Source organism: Equus quagga, chromosome 5, assembly GCF_021613505.1.
Source record: "Equus quagga isolate Etosha38 chromosome 5, UCLA_HA_Equagga_1.0, whole genome shotgun sequence".
In the NCBI taxonomy this organism is placed as follows: Eukaryota; Metazoa; Chordata; class Mammalia; order Perissodactyla; family Equidae; genus Equus; species Equus quagga.
In genome coordinates this window covers 102,599,487-102,615,803 of record NC_060271.1, presented here as the reverse complement: position 1 = coordinate 102,615,803, position 16,317 = coordinate 102,599,487, and the positions used below count along the sequence as shown (strand labels likewise).

General features: G+C 38.2%; 1 protein-coding gene across 2 annotated transcripts in view; it reads left to right on the top strand.

Annotated features, from left to right (window-relative positions):
* The first annotated feature begins 276 nt into the window (after positions 1 to 276).
* The window catches only part of SLC3A1 (solute carrier family 3 member 1), a 49,047-nt gene continuing 33,006 nt past the window's right edge, over positions 277 to 16,317 (top strand). The window contains exons 1-3 of one of the 2 annotated variants that reach the window (XM_046661077.1): positions 277 to 2,152; positions 10,056 to 10,180; positions 15,728 to 16,189. In XM_046661077.1, coding sequence (XP_046517033.1) covers positions 15,760 to 16,189 — 430 coding nt within the window. In that variant the 5' untranslated portion in view covers positions 277 to 2,152; positions 10,056 to 10,180; positions 15,728 to 15,759. Of the gene's footprint in view, positions 2,153 to 10,055; positions 10,181 to 15,701; positions 16,190 to 16,317 lie in introns of those variants that run through there. The other variant, XM_046661078.1, reaches the window with a different exon arrangement.

The following is a 16,317-nucleotide window of genomic DNA, read 5'->3' as shown; positions in this document are numbered from 1 at the left end:
TTCAAGAGCCACGGTTTTGGACGTTTTAGAACAGTCCCTTTTGCATGACATCCTCACTAACGCCACATTGCCAAAGCCAAAAACACTTTTACTTACTGCTTGTAAGGAAGAGAGTTTTATTTATTTTAAAACAAATTTTAAAATTTTAATTATGACTTTCATTTTTACATCTCCTTAAACTTAGGAAAGTGGGCCTCTACCTTTCAAGCAAAGACAGTTGCCTTTCTGGTAAAAAGGTGTATGGGCTTAGGGTGACATCCTCTGAGCCTTTTTGGAGTGATAACTTTTTTGGTAATGATCCACTGACATATTTAGTTATTGCTCTTTATTCTGTAGATCAAGGATCAACACACTTTGTCTCTAAAGGGCCAGAGAGTAAATATTTTAGGCTTTGAGGGCCGTGTGATCTGTGTCTCTCAACTCTTCTGTTGTGGCAAGCAGCCACATAAACAAATGAAAGTGGCTGTGTTCCAATAAAACTTTATTTACAGAAACATGTATTGGGCTGGATTTGACCTGGGACAAAGTTTGCTGATCCTGCCTGTAGATTATAGACACTCCCCAGAACAAATCTGCTACTTGTTGTGACAAAGTGTATATTTGTATAGTCAAATAACGTAGGTACTTCTGTGAAGAGAACTAATAACTGCATGATAATGACGGGGTTCAGGACATGCTACCCCAAAATATGGCACCTTGGCATGTTGAATATTTCAAGCTGAAGGAATTTGAGAAATGGCATGGGCCACCTTACTGATCTTCCCCTGAAGCAGGTCATAAAACCCTCTTGTGAGAGGTTTATGCTCTCCCTGTACCAGGAGGAAGGGACCATCCTTATCTCCAAAGACAAAGGGACACAGAGAGGATGTGAATGACTTTTAGCTTGGCTGAGTTTCCCCAGTTTACTAGTTACCTCATACCCTATGTCCTATTTTATCTTTCCACAACTCTCCACTCTTCATCAAACCTAGCGTAAAAGCACTTGGGCTTAACCATTTCCTCGGTCTTCATTTCCTTATGAAATCTCCCATGTCACATAAAACTTACATTAAATGAATTTTTATGCTTTTCTGTTCTTAATCCGTCTTTTGTTACAGCAGTGTCAGTTGAGAACATAGCAGGGTAGAGGAAAAGGATATTCCTCCTCTACAATAATAAAGTGTGCATTGCAAAGGCTTCTATCAGAAAATCAGCATATGCATATTTGGGGATTCTGCATGATTAACTCGTGTTCAAAGATCTCCAATTTCTGGAAAATATGAAGATAATTGTCAAGATAGCTTACAAAATATTTCACATATTTGACCATGACTTGGCTCGATAAAGTGTACTTTAGTGACAAGTGTAGAATTCAGAGAGTAGGTTTTACTTTTACTTTGTTTCTTCTTCTATAAGATTATAGAATCTTTTTTATGTTTAGCACGTAACCAAAGGTGACCACTACTCTTGTTAAAACATTCCAACAACCAAATTCACTCCTGTTGAAGACTTAGTTCCATAATTTCTCACTTTTGGTTGTAAGGAGTAGATAAGGACATGACTAGCATCTGTGACTAGAAGGTATACAATGTATGGCTCTCCCCATATTTAGATCATTTCCCCTGATTTAAAGCAGTTAGAAATTAAGGACTTCCAAATGATAAATTATGATTCAAGTAAAGATGCTATCATTAAATAGAGCCTAGAAGAGCTAAGAGTCTTTGTCCTCATGGTCTTATCATTCCAATCAAACAAATATTTTAAAAAGTGGAAAAAGAGGAAATAGAAAAAGGATATGATGGTAGACATTATTATGCTCTGCTGCTTCTGTTCTCTTCCTACTCGGTGTTTACTGTCAAAGAGAACTAATATTTATTTCTTATTTAGTGAGAGAAGTTTCCAGCTGCCTCTAGAGATAACTGAGGATAGAAAAATTAGCTCCAAGCAGATCATTCTTGTTTTGTGAAGAATAATTTGAGAAGTTCCCTTTAGTTCCGTAAACGTAGTGAGTAGACCCCATTGTCCTGATACTTAGTACTTAATAATAATGGTTATTATAATAATTATAATGTTAACAATAGCAATTTTTATCAATGACATAGGCCTCACTGAGTGAAGCTCTTTGCTGGGGAGGAAGCTGACCAATCTTTACAAGAGGAGCCTGTTACCACTGGTAGGTGGTTTGTATACACTACTTAATTAAATTTTTAAAATTTATTTTTAATTCAATTTTACTTGTTTAATTAAAATAAATTAGAATCTTAAAATGTGTTTTATTTAGTCCTCATAGCAACTCTATGAAGTAAGTGTAACAGATGAAAAAGCTGAGATCCATCCAAAGAGGTTGAATAATTTACCCAAGACTTTGAAGCTTAGAGCTTGCTGATCTGGGATTCAAACCCATGTCTATTGGCCCAAGACTTTCCCATCTGACTATGCTGAGTGAAGATGAATTACATGAAATTGTAACTCTACCAGCAAGAAGAATGCAGAGCACTGGCTATGCCACTAAAGCATGAGACAATGAGCAAGTCAGATAGTCTTTCTGCATTTTAATTTCTTCTCCTGTAAATAGAAGAGATTAGATTATCAATGGCTCCCCAACATCAGAATTTGAATCAAAGTTTGCACTTGTCCATCACAAAATTAGAAAAGTCAGGACAGCATAGTTTTCCCATAAAGCTACCATTTCTTCTACTTAAACAATTGTCCTTTGATCTAAGAGTATGTTCTTCTCGCATGTTTTGGTGTTGCAGTGTCCTTCATATAATAAGATATTGAAACTAGATTATTTTTTAATATCCTTATTAAGCAAAATAAAATGTTGGTACCGTATTTTAGTTTCCAATTTTTTTTTGGAATTTTCCTTGCTTATAAAATCCCAAAGTTTGGGAATCCTTGTTCTAATTGCACACAAACTAGTAGGTCAAATATTTATTGTTTAAGCCACAGATTTTTTTTTAATTAAAAAACAAATGGGGGGGCCGGCCCCGTGGCCAAGTGGTTAAGTTCACACGCTCTGCTTCAGTGGCCCAGGGTTTCGCGGGTTCGGATCCTGGGTGCGGACATGGCACAGCTCATCAGGCCACGCTGAGGTGGCATCTCACATGCCACAACTAAAAGGACCCACAACTAAAATATGTAACTATGTAATGGGGGGATTTGGGGAGAAAAAGCAGGAAAAAAAATTGGCAGCTGTTGTTAGCTAAGGTGTCAATCTTTAAAAAAAAAAATTTTTTTTAGTTTAAAGGACTCTGGTATATAGATAAAGCCTGGTGTAGAGAGAAGCTAAAACTTCAGAAAGAGTGAAGACAGAGTATTATACAGTCACACATGGGCCCTTTAAATCATTAGGGATGTGTTGTACAGATTCTCTCAATCAAACATGGCTTTGAAATAATTGCCCACATATAAAATTTGGGAAATTTTACATATTAATACAGATTTCCAGCTTCTCTGGAAAAAATAGATGTGTCAATCTTGATTCTCCATTATCGCTGGAGCTGAGTGACTGCTGCCGCTTGAGACAGAGCATGAGCCTTCTGGTTCACCACCATCCCCAGCACCTTCTGCTGCATCTCACCCTGCCCACTTGCTCATTTATGTGTACCATCTCAATCCTGTGGGCTTTTGCCCTCACAGCCTCATGCAGGTGCAGTCCAGGTACCACAGCACTGGCATCACCTGGGAAGTGATTCGAAATGCAAAATCTCAGGCTCTGCCCAAAATCTACTGAATCAGAATCTGCATTTTAACAAGACCTCCAGGAGATTCATATGCAGGTTAAAGTTTGAGAAGCCTTCCTGGAGATGATCTCCAAGGTTCTTTCCCCAACAAGACTCTGAATGTTGACCTTGGGCAAAGCCCTGGACTACCCACTGTGCTAATAGGTACAGCTCTGTCTTCTGGGGTGGGAGAAGCAAATGGAATCATACCTTGAAACAACTGCCATTATAAGGATGAATATACAAATGAATAACACAGACGAGTTCTGGGAGGGCCAGATCCGTGTCCATTGGAGAGAGATTGGGGAGTAGGGGCAGGGCCCGTGGAGCAGGGCCTGTAAGAGAGGCAGGAACAAATGTCTGGAATGAGGTGTTCATAGTCTACACTGAGGGAACGAGGAGCATCTCTGGTTGACTGGAGCAGCTGGCCTGATTTTGAGATACTAAGAAAGAAAGAAGATAAGAAATATAGTATGGACGTATTTGTACCTTAGACTTCTAGGCTAAGCTATTTGGACTTTGTTCTCTTTATAATGAGGAGCCATTGACAGCTTTAGAGTTCTATGTGAGTGTTCTGAGGAGATTAGTGGTCTGACAGATTGTGCTGTATAAGAAACTTTATTTTAAAGAGACATTCACAATGGTTTTATGTACATGCCTAGGTGTTGGAAAAGCAATGTCCTTAAAATATGGCATGTTTTGTGTCTTTTCTATCCATGTTTGTTCCTCTGATAGATGTTCTCAGAGACCCTCACACCCACCGCCCCAAGCCGTGCTAAACATTTCCTGGCTTCGAGTCAGGCCTGGCTGAGAGAGCATCCATTAAAGGTCAGGGAGTTATAGAGCCTCCCCAAGAAATGCTGGGTCTGGCCTGGGAATTGAGGAATTCACTCAACATCCAAGAACCACATTTCCCGGCTGTAGATTACAAAGAATGATGTTTGTGTTCCAATGAAGTTCTAACACACAGTGTTCTCAGATGACTGTAGCATTTTGAAAGTAGCATGTGATTCATGCTCTTTGAATTCGCAGCGAAACTATTCGTGGCAGTATAGCTGTCAATGCTAATAATTACAAGTTTTCCAGAACAGCTCAGTGTGTCTGAATTTGAAATACTTGTCACAGGGTAGGTAACTTGGCATTTAACTGTTGGGTAATCTTTTTCAATAGAACTTTGTTAAAGACCAGATATTATGTGTCATTGTTTCTTTTGTGATTCTGGACTTTTTTGAGAACAATGTCTTTAAGCATTAAGGAATTGAAACACTCTAAGGTTAAAACCCTTTGTAAATCAGCCCATTACACTGTGGATTCAATTACATTGTTGGCCAATGATGTCACGTAAGGACCTAATTATGCTTTTTTCTTTGTGTGTTGTTTTTTTTTTTGTAATGTCTGGTGGATTGGCCACCAGGAAGGCACACTGGTGAAGTGTTACTATTAATAACAATGACTTTGGGTTGATAATGGCCACAGAAATCCCCTAGCTGTGATTGTCACAAACTTGGGTCCGAGATACACAGAAACACTTGTCTCTTCGTCAGGCTGAAGCACCAGCTCAGCTGCACCTGGTGCTGTAAGTGCCTGTTGAAAATACAAATTAAAACATCGTTACAACTCAACAACAAAAAATCAAATAACCTTATTAAAAAATGGGCAAAGGACTTGAATAGACATTTCTCCAAAGATGATAAACAAATATGGCTAACAAGCATATGAAAGATGCTCGACATCACTAATCATCAGAGAAATGCCAATCAAAACCACAATGAGATATCACCTCACAGCCATTAGGATGGCCACTATAAAAAAAAAAACACCCAGAAAATAATGACTGTTGGCGAGGATGTGGAGAAATTGGAGCGCTTGTGCTTTGTTGATGGTATTGCAAGGTGGTGCAACTGCTATGGGAAACAGTATGGAGTTTCCTCAAAAAATTAAAAATAGGACTGCTGTGTGATCCAACAATTCCACTTCTGGCTGTATAGCCACAAGAATTAAAAGCAGGGTCGTGAAGACGTATCTGTACAACCATGTTCATAGCAGCATTGTTCACAGTAGCCAAAAGATGGATGTCTTTCGTCTGGATGGCAAATGTCTGACAGATGAATGGATAAACAAAATGTGGTATATATATATCAATGGAATATTATTCAGTCTTTTCTTTTTTTTGAGGAAGATTAGCCCCAAGCTAACATCTGCCACCAATCCTCCTCTTTTTGCTGAGGAAGACTGGCCCTGAGCTAACATCTGTGCCCCTCTTCCTCTAATTTATATGTGGGATGTCTGCCACAGCATGGCTTGACAAGCGGTGCAGTAGGTCTGCACCCGGGATCTAAACCAGCGAACCCTGAGCTGCCAACGCAGAACGTGTGGACTTAACTGCTTCACCACTGGGCCGGCCTCTCTTATTCAGTCTTAAAGGAAGGAAATCCTGTCACATGCTACAACATAGATGAACCTTGTGGACATTATGCTTAGTGAAACAAGCCAGTTACAAAAGGATAAATACTGTATGATTCCGCTTACAGTTAAATTCACAGAAATGGAAAGTAGAGGGGTGGTTACTAAGGGCTGTGGGGAGGGAGAAAAGTTGTTTGATGGGCATAGAGTTTCAGATTTGCAAGAGGAGTAAGTTCTGGAGATCGGTTTCACAACAATGTGAATATACTTAGCATTTCTGAACTGTACACTTTAAAATGGTTAGGATGGTATATCTTGTGTGGTTTTTTTACCACAATTTAAAAAAACGTTGCTAAGGTACATGAGACATTAATTGGATTAGTAGCCCAATTAATGGCTTCCCTTTATCCATGTCCTTTGCGTCATAACTTGTTAGTCCCTTCACACATGGACGCTGAGCTTGGTATGTAAAGTACAATCAAAAAAGTGCTGGGAACACTTATGTGGTGACAGACAAGAAATAACGTACAACTTAAATTTCACAATGATGTAAACTATTATGAACGTGATAAAAAAAAGTGCTACGTGACTTCTGAGGCTAGGTCACAAAAAAGACACATTTTCTGCCTTGCTTTCTCTGTTCAAGTGGGACACCCACATTTGGGACAAAGCCAGAATGCTATGAGGAAGCCCGAAGTAGCCAATGTGGAGAGACTACACAGAGAGGTCCATGTGGAGAGAACTGAGATCCCCTAGCCGATTGCCAGCATCAACTTCACCAAAGAGATGTGTGGATGGCAAATAAGCACTGAAAAGATATTCTACATCATTAGTCATTAGGGATATACAAATTAAAATCACAGTGAAATACTGCTACCTACCTACTAGAATCACTGAAATTAAACAGACTGAAAATAGCAAGTGCTGACAAGGATGTGGAAGAAGTGGAATGCTGATACACTGCTGAAGGTAACGTAAAATGGTACAACTTTCTAAAATAGTTTGGCAGTTTCTTAAAAGGTTAAACATATACCTACCGTATGATCCAGCCATTCCACTCCTAGGGAAGAGAAAAAGAGAAAAGAAAGCTATATCCTTACAAAGACTTTTAAATGACTGTTCATAGCAGTTTTGTTTGTAACAGTCAAAAACTGGGGGGAAAAATAACCCAGTGTTCAGTTATAAGCAGTGGTATTTTCATACAATGAAATACTACTCAGCAATAAAAAGGAATTAACTAAACAACAATGAGATACCACTATACTTGTATTAGAATGGCTACTATCCAAAAGATTGACAACACTAAATGTTAGCAAGGATGTAGAGCAACAGGAATTGTCATTCATTGTTGGGAATGCAAAATGGTACAGCCACTTGGAAAGACAACCTGGAAGTTTCTTACAAAGCAAAATATAATCTTACTGCACAATCCAGCAGTTACACTCCTTGGTATTTACCAAAATGAGTTGAACACTTATGTCCACACAAAAACCTGCACCTGATTTTTTCGAGTAACCTTATTCATAATTTCCAAAACTTGGAAGCAACTAAGATGCCCTTCAGTAGATGAATAGAGAAACAAACTGTGGTACATCCAGACAATGGAATATTATATGGCACTAAAAAGAAATGATCTGTTAAGCCACAAAAAGACATGGAGGAAACTTGAATGTATATTACTAAGTGAAAGAAGCCAGTACGAAAAGGTTTATACTGTATTATTCCATCTATATAACGTTCTGGAGAAGGCAAAACTATAGAGACAGTAAAAAGATCAGTGGTTGTCATGGGTACAGGGGGAGAGAGGGATGAATAGATGAAGCACAGGATATTTTTAAGAAAGTGAAACTATTCCATATGCTACTGTAATGATTAATACATGACATATGTATTTGTCAAACTGGGCAACACGAAGAGTGAACGTTAATGTAAACTATGAACTTTAGTTAATAACGTATCAATATTGGTTCATCAATTGTACATCAAATGTACTACACTAATGCAAGATGCTAATAATAAAAGAATTGTGGGAGTAGGGGGAGAGGAGTGTATACAGGAACTCTGTAATTTCTGCTCAGTTTTTCTGTAAAACTACACTGCTCTAAGAAAAAAAGCTTATTCGCTAATAAAAAAGAATGAAATATTGATACACACAAGATGGATAAATGTCAAAATAATTATACTGAGGGAAAGAAACCAGACAAAAAGTGCATACTTTATGTATGATTCTGTTTATATAAAATTCCAGAAAATGCAAGCTAATCTATAGTGATAGAAAGCAGATCAGTGGTTGCCTGGAGACGTGTGGGGAGGGGGGTGCTGGGGGTGTAGGGAGGGGTAGGAGGGAAAGAGTACAAAGGGGCAGGAGGAGGAAACTTGAAAATTATAGACGTGTTCATTATATTGATTGTGGTGATGGTTTCATGAGTGTACACACATGTTAAAACCTATCAAATGGTATACTTTAAATGAGTTTATTCTATGTCAGATATCCCTCAATAAAGCTGTTTTTTGAAGGCCACACCCAAAAAGTAACCCAACAATTTATTAATTTCCCTGGCGTGATAGTTGTTGAGGAGGCTGTGTGGCTGACCTGGACTAGGCTCCGCTGATCCCAGCTGGGCTTGCTCAAGCATCTGTGGTCCGTTGGCTGGCTGCCTGGGGACTGGCTGGTCTAGAAGCCCCTGGATGGGAAGATCCCACACTCTTGCACATCTCCCAAATCTCTCCTGCATCCTGCAGCAGGCTAGCCTGGGTGTAAACTCTTGGTGATGGCAGCAGTCCAAAAGAGGAGCAGAAATGCACAAACACTTTTTAAAGCCTCTTTGTGTGTCAAGTTTGTTATTGTTTCATTGGCCAAAGCAAACCACATGTCCAAGCCCAGACTGTGGCAGAGACTAAGAAATTATGGGGCTGGGCCAGTCCAATGGCGCAGCGGTTAAGTTCACACGTTCCACTTCGGTGGCCCGGGGTTCGCTGGTTTGAATCCCGGGTGCAGACATGGCACTACTTGGCAAGCCATGCTGTGGTAGGCGTCCCACATATAAAGTAGGGGAAGATGGACACGGATGTTAGCTCAGGGCCAGTGTTCCTCAGCAAAAAAAGAGGAGGATTGGCAGCAGATGTTAGCTCAGGGCTAATCTTCCTCAAAAAAAAAAAAAAAGAAAAGAAATTATGGGGCAAAAGGCATGGATACAGGGATGCCATTAATTGGGCAATTAATTAATTAATGCAATTAATCTATCATGGAATTTAACAATGTTTTAATTTGTGTTTTTTAATTTCATCAAGAAGGTACTCTCCTGCAATGACTTTTATGTGATGTTAATTTCATATATATCTTTTGCAATCTCTTTTAATCTTTTTTTTTTTTAAAGATTTTATTTTTTTCCTTTTTCTCCCCAAAGCCCCCCGGTACATAGTTGTATATTCTTTGTTGTGGGTCCTTCTAGTTGTGGCATGTGGGACGCTGCCTCAGCATGGCTTGATGAGCAGTGCCATGTCCGCGCCCAGGATTCGAACCAACGAAACTCTGGGCCGCCTGCAGCGGAGCGCGAACTTAACCACTCGGCCACGGGGCCAGCCCCCTCTTTTAATCTTTTATTGAATGTAATTTAGCTATTGATTTTATATGTTTGCATTAATTCTTTATATGTGAAGGAAAGTAAATTTTCATTGTGACATTTGTCACAGTTTCATGTCCTGTTAACATTTCTTTTGCTATTTGTTTTGTCACATTTGGTTATCAAAATGTTTCAAAATAGTTTAACTGCTGGCAAAAACGTGTTTAAATATTCTTGCATTTCAATGGTTATATAAATTGAACTTCTCTCTCTTCCTGGGACAAATCTATTTTTCTGTTTCCCTCTAATTGGAACTGTTTTAAAAACCATTTTGCTTTAGACTATATTTATAACATTAACCCTGGAACCAAATTAAATTTTACAGTGAGGGAACAGAGGCTTAAAGAAGCTGGCAGATTTGTCTGAGATCGAGCAGAGAGCAAGTGGTAGAGGCACGGCTTGAATCTCACTTCTTCTGACTTAAAATTTCACTCATTGAACTGTACCAAGGTAAGAATATTTGACTAAGTGATAAAAATCTATGTTTTTGTGCAGAGTATACTTTCCACTTTCTCTTTCTCTTCCTCTTCCTCTTCCTCTGCCTCCTGCTTCTTTGGCATAGGGTTAGGTCTATCCATCTTTAAGGGACTATTCTTTTATTCATTTAATAATGTATCAGGCACCGAGCTAGATGCTGGGAGCTTAAAGGTGACTATGCTGCAGATCCTACCCTTAGCTCACAGAGGCTGTAAACAGGTCAATAAAATATGGAAAATGTTTCTTCTATTGTAAATGTTCACAATTCTGACAGGTTACATGCCATGTGTCACTTTGCTGGGTTTGCTGCTGAGTAGAAGTCTTTATGGTATGATGGCTTTGAAAGTCATTGTATATATGTATTTTTTTTTTTCATTGATTGCTGCTTTCTATATGTTTCTTTCTATAACTGCAAGATGTTTCTGGCTCCTGTGGTATTCCTCATTATTCTGTTTTCTAGATATTTTATTCTTTTTTGCTCTATTATCGTGATTGTGTAACTCACTTGGAATTTGAGTTTATTGAGCGAGTTTATCTTCATTATCTCTGATTCTTGGTTCTGATTATCTGAGTTAGCTCTTAAAGCTTCCTTAGTGTTCTTCTTCCGTATTCGTGTTTACAAGTTTAAACAGTAGTGTGTTTGGCTTCTACAATCAATATTTCGTTTTAAATCTCCTGGAAAGTAAGTAATACCGATACCTTTGTACTGGCTTGGAATTCTCAGCTTTGTAGGTATCTTCTCCAGATTACTGCCCACTTCCTCTTCCCTCTAGTGTTTCAGTGAATCCATGTTTTCTTTCTGCTTTTCGAAGTTTGCTTTTTTCTCTTTCTTTTAGATATGGGATGTTTATAAATTTTGGGTGGCTATTGCTAGGAGTCACCTTATACGGAACTTTACCACCTGACGGGAAGTTCTAGGTAGACTCTCAACTCGGGGTTCCCTAAATAATTTTTTTCCAATGGACGAGTAACACATATTTGTTACAAAAAAATTAGAAAAATCTGAAAAAGTTTAAAGTACAAAATGAATGTCACCCATAATTTTAGAACCCAGAGATAAACACTAAACATGTTTTCTAATAGGACTTTACAAACATGTATGAATTTTTTTTTCACATAATTGGGATAATTTCTTTATATCCTGCATTTTCTCACTCAACATGCTAATGTGGGATTTCTTCCATGTCGTTAAAAATCTTTGAAAATATGCTTAATGACTAATATTCTATCACATGGATGTACAATAATTTATTTAGTTAGTCTGGTATCATTGAACACTTTGGTTGTTTCCAATGTTTGCTATTATGAATAACACTGTAATTAATAAGCTTTATTATACATAAATTTTTGTCCCTGTCTTGAGTTATTTCCTTAAGATAGATTTTTTTTGAACTGGAATTACTGAGTTAAAGGAAATGAACATTTTCTCCCCTCTCTTTATTACAAAAGTCATATATGCTGGGGCAATTAAGTTGGTCAGAGTCAAGTGAAAAGTAAAAGTCCAAGGATTATTGTCATCCTTCTCTTATTCTCAGTTTCCAGTCAACCACTAGCTGAAGATTCAATATGCACACACACATGCATGTACCTTTTTTCCCCCACACCATTCTGATTGTACTGCACATACTGTTTTAAAACAGTTCTTCCACTTTACACTATATTTTAAGCATTTTTTGTTATCAGCACAGATAAATAAACTTGTTCTTTGTAGGAGCTATGTGGTATTCCATTGTCTGAATATGTCGTAATTTATGTAGATAATTCCGTATTGATGGATATTTAGATTGTTTCCAATTTTGTTGCAGTGTTCATCCTTGTGCATATTTCTTACTGGTTACATCACTGAGATAAAGTTTTAGCAGTTGAAGGTTATGCAATTTATAATTTTGACATATACTCCTAAATTGTTCTCCACAAAGGTTGCACTAGTTCACATTCCCACCACAAATGTATGAGAGTGCTGGTTCCCTATTTTGATGTTTTGATGCTGGGTATTATCAAACTTTCTCATTTTGGCCAAAATTATACTTTAAATGTAGTATATCCTTTTTATTTTTATTTCTATGTCTTTAATTTTTAGTGAAATTTACATTTCATGTTTATTAACCACTTGTATTTTTTTTCTGTCAATTGTTTATATCTTTTGTCCATTTTTCTATTTTCCAGTGTTAATTTGTATAATCAATTTCTATATTATGGAAATTAGTTTGTCATATTTGTGAAAATCTTTTCTTCCAGCTTGCCATTTGCCTTTTATCTTTGTGGATTGTTCTGTTTGTTTTCAATTTTTGGAATAAAATTTACCAGTTTTTTCCTTTATAGGGTCTAGGTTTTGTATTTTGTGTTACGTTTAGGAAGGCTTTCTAACTCCAAGATTATTTTTTTAAAATACACAAATTTCTGTCTAGCATTTTTACAGTTTTACTTTTACTTTTAAATCTGATCCACATAAAACTTATCTTGGGGGCCAGCCCCGTGGCCGAGGGGTTAAGTTCGTGCGCTCTGCTGCGGTGGCCCAGGGTTTTGCCAGTTCAGATCCTGGGCACAGACATGGCACTGCTCATCAAGCCATGCTCTGGCAACATCCCACATACCACAACTAGAAGGACCCACAACTAAAAGAAATGTACAACTATGTACTGGGGGGCTTTGGGGAGAAAAAGGAAAAATAAAATCTTTTAAAAAAAAAACCAAACAAACATTTTGATGTCAGGAATAAGGTAAGCTGTATAGCTTTATTTTCTTTTCCAAATAGCTATCCAGTCGTCCAACATCATTCACTAAGTAATCTTTCCTTTCCTCACTGATGGGAAATGTTGCCTTATCTTATTCTAAATTCCCTTCTGTATAGGGCTCTATTTTGGGTGAATCCAATCTGTTCAGTTGATCTTTTGACTTAATCCCTTCTTTAGTATCAACTCTTTATTTTTCTGGAGTTTTTATTTTAAAATCTGGCAGGATTAAAATTCATGATACACATTGTGACATTACTTTCTAGAATTATGATGTCACTTCACACTGGACCCTTGCCGGCACTATTATCTTTTAGAAGTTCTTTGCCATTGTGATTGAAAATGCTTGTTTATTTCTCTGATATTAGGGAGTTGATTTGTGTGAAATGTCTGTTTATATTCTTTTTTCCAAGTTTTCTACTGAAATTTATATTTTTAAATTGATATTATGAAATTTCATATAGGTATACATATTGTCTAACAAAATATACATACCTTTAACGTTAAAGACATAAGTTCTTTGGCATATTTGTTACCAATATATTTCACAATTTGTCATATGATCTTCAGTTAGTATGTTTTGTAATATAATAAATTCAAAAATTTTCAATCAATTCAAGCAATCTTCTTTTGTAGTTACTTTTATCGTTTAAAAAAACTTCCCACCAGAGACAGAATAATTATTCCAGATTGTTTTTTAAAAGATTCTAGTTTATATGTTCTGGAATTTCAAAGTAGCATTGTTGTTATTTTAAATAAAATGTAGAGAAGTTGAAATGGAACATTTCTGTCATGAAAGCATATTGATATGATGTGAGTTTTTCTGCATTTATATGATTGTACACTTAGAATTTAAGAATTTATAATTAAAAGTTATTTCTTATAACTTAAAATTATCTTAAAACTGTGGGTATTTTTGCACACTGTTTTTTCCCCAAATAGTAACTGAATTTCAAGAATTAGCTCCTGTTGTGAAAATTATCCTTATGTGTTTGAGATAAAGCAATTTCAAGATATAAAAGATAAATCCCTTTGATTTTTAAAAAGTACACAATATGCATAATTAGTAATAATGAGAGATGCCACTTATTGGATGCATTCAATGAGCTGGGTATTGGGATTTACTCATTTTTAAAAGCACCTTGTTCAAAATCAAATAGTTCATTTCTCTGTACCATATACTGCTGCTATGTCACTTTACAAAACAACAGGAATGTCAGGAATGCAAATAACATTTAAAAGAAAAAAACTTCTTGTTATCTGATCAAATGATTCATAGGGCTGTTTAAGTGTCATTGGTTAAATGAGAACAGTGAATCATCACATTCTTTGAAGGCTTACAGAATCTTCTAGGAAAGCGCACCTAACTTTAATGCGGTTATCTCACGGGGGCAAATGTTGCATTTTACACCTGTCAACGATTGAACAACTCTTTAGTGCTTGTGTGAAGAACTGTTTACTATTGGAAAGCACTTGAACTCCCTAGACGTGGAACCCTTTCTCCTCCTCAACCCCAATCTTTGGAAAGTGCGTCCAAGAATGGGCAGGCATTTCCTTCTCTGAAAATATCAAACAAGACTGAAGACACCTGGAGGCGAATTGAGCATGTAAATAGATATTTATAGGGTTGGCGTGAACTGAGATAAAATTAGCTTCAGTAACTTGGATTTGTAGGAAGAGAAGAGACCTTCAAAACAAAAGATACGGAAAAGCCTGTTTTCCCTTGCAAAATTCAGTATTTGTTTCTTTTTCTCATACCTAGCTAAAAGAAAATTTTTTTTTTTTTAAAGATTTTATTTTTTCCTTTTTCTCCCCAAAGCCCCCCCGGTACATAGTGTGTCCTTTTCGTTGTGGGTCCTTCTAGTTGTGGCATGTGGGACGCTGCCTCAGCGCGGCTTGATGAGCAGTGCCATGTCTGCGCCCAGGATTCGAACCAACGAAACACTGGGCCGCCTGCAGCATAGCGCGCGAACTTAACCACTCGGCCACGGGGCCAGCCCTGCTAAAAGAAAAATTTTAAAGCTAATTGTTTTATTGTGGTAAAATACATATAACATAAAATTTACTACTTTAACTTTTGTGAGTGTGCAGTTCAGTGGCATTAAGTACATTTACATCTTTGTGCAACCATCAACACCATCCACCTCCAGAACTTTTTCATCATCCCAAATGTAACCTCTGTCCTCATTAAATAACTCCCCAGCAGCCGCCTCCTCCCAACCCCGGTAAGCTCCCTTCTACTCTCTGTCTCTATGGATTTGTCTAGGCACCTCATGTGTAAGTGGATACAATATCCATCCTTTTCTGTCTGGCTTCTTTCACTTAGCATAATGTTTTCAAGGTTCATCCATGTTGTAGCATGTCAGAATTTCCTTCCTTTTTAAAGCTGAGTAATATGCCACTGTATTCATATGTCGCATTTTCTTTGTCTATTCATCTGTTAATGGGCACTTGGCTTGTTTCCACCTTTTGACTATTGTGAATAATGCTGCTGTGGACATTGGTTATTCAATCAAGTAACATCTTAAGTTGCAGTGGAACCCTGCCTCTTCTTCCCATTTCCCCTCCTCTCAGCCCCTTGACCAGTTCAGGTCTGAGCCCCCTCAGTGCTGTGACTGTAGCTATATCAGCCTCAGGGGTGTAAACAGAATATTTTTATAACCCCCTTTACCTTTACCCTTTCTTCCTTGGCTGGACTTTGTCCAGCCAGGTTTATTTATAAACCACGTAAAGCTCATTAACACAGCCAAGCATTTCAGCCAGCTCCCTTCCCACCTCTGTATTTCAGGAAGGCACTCTGCAGGGGTAAGACCGTGAGACATGGCTGAGGACAAAAGCAAGAAAGACTCCATCGGAATGAGTATAAAGGGAGGCCAGACAAACAACGGGTTTGTCCAAAATGAAGACATCCTAGAGAGGGACCCGGATCCAGACAGCCCAGCCGACAGCCCACAGCACACTGCCCTGCACATCCTTGGCCCCACAGAGCCCGACCTGAAGGACATCCGGCCCTATGCAGGGATGCCCAAGGAGGTGCTATTCCAGTTCTCGCACCAGGCCCGCTACCGGGTGCCCCGGGAGATCATCTTCTGGCTCACGGTGGCTTCCGTGCTTGTGCTCACTGGGGCCACCATAGCCATCATCGCCATCTCTCCAAAGTGCCTTGACTGGTGGCAGGCTGGGCCCATGTACCAGATCTACCCGAGATCTTTCAAGGACAGTGACAAGGATGGGAACGGAGATCTCAAAGGTGTGTGCCTGGGAAGAGTCTAGGGCTGGGCCAGGATGACATTGGTTTATGGCTCTCTGAATCCTTAAAAATGAATTATTCCTGAGTTGTGCAGTAAGCACATTCCAATATGACTGGCATGCCAAGTT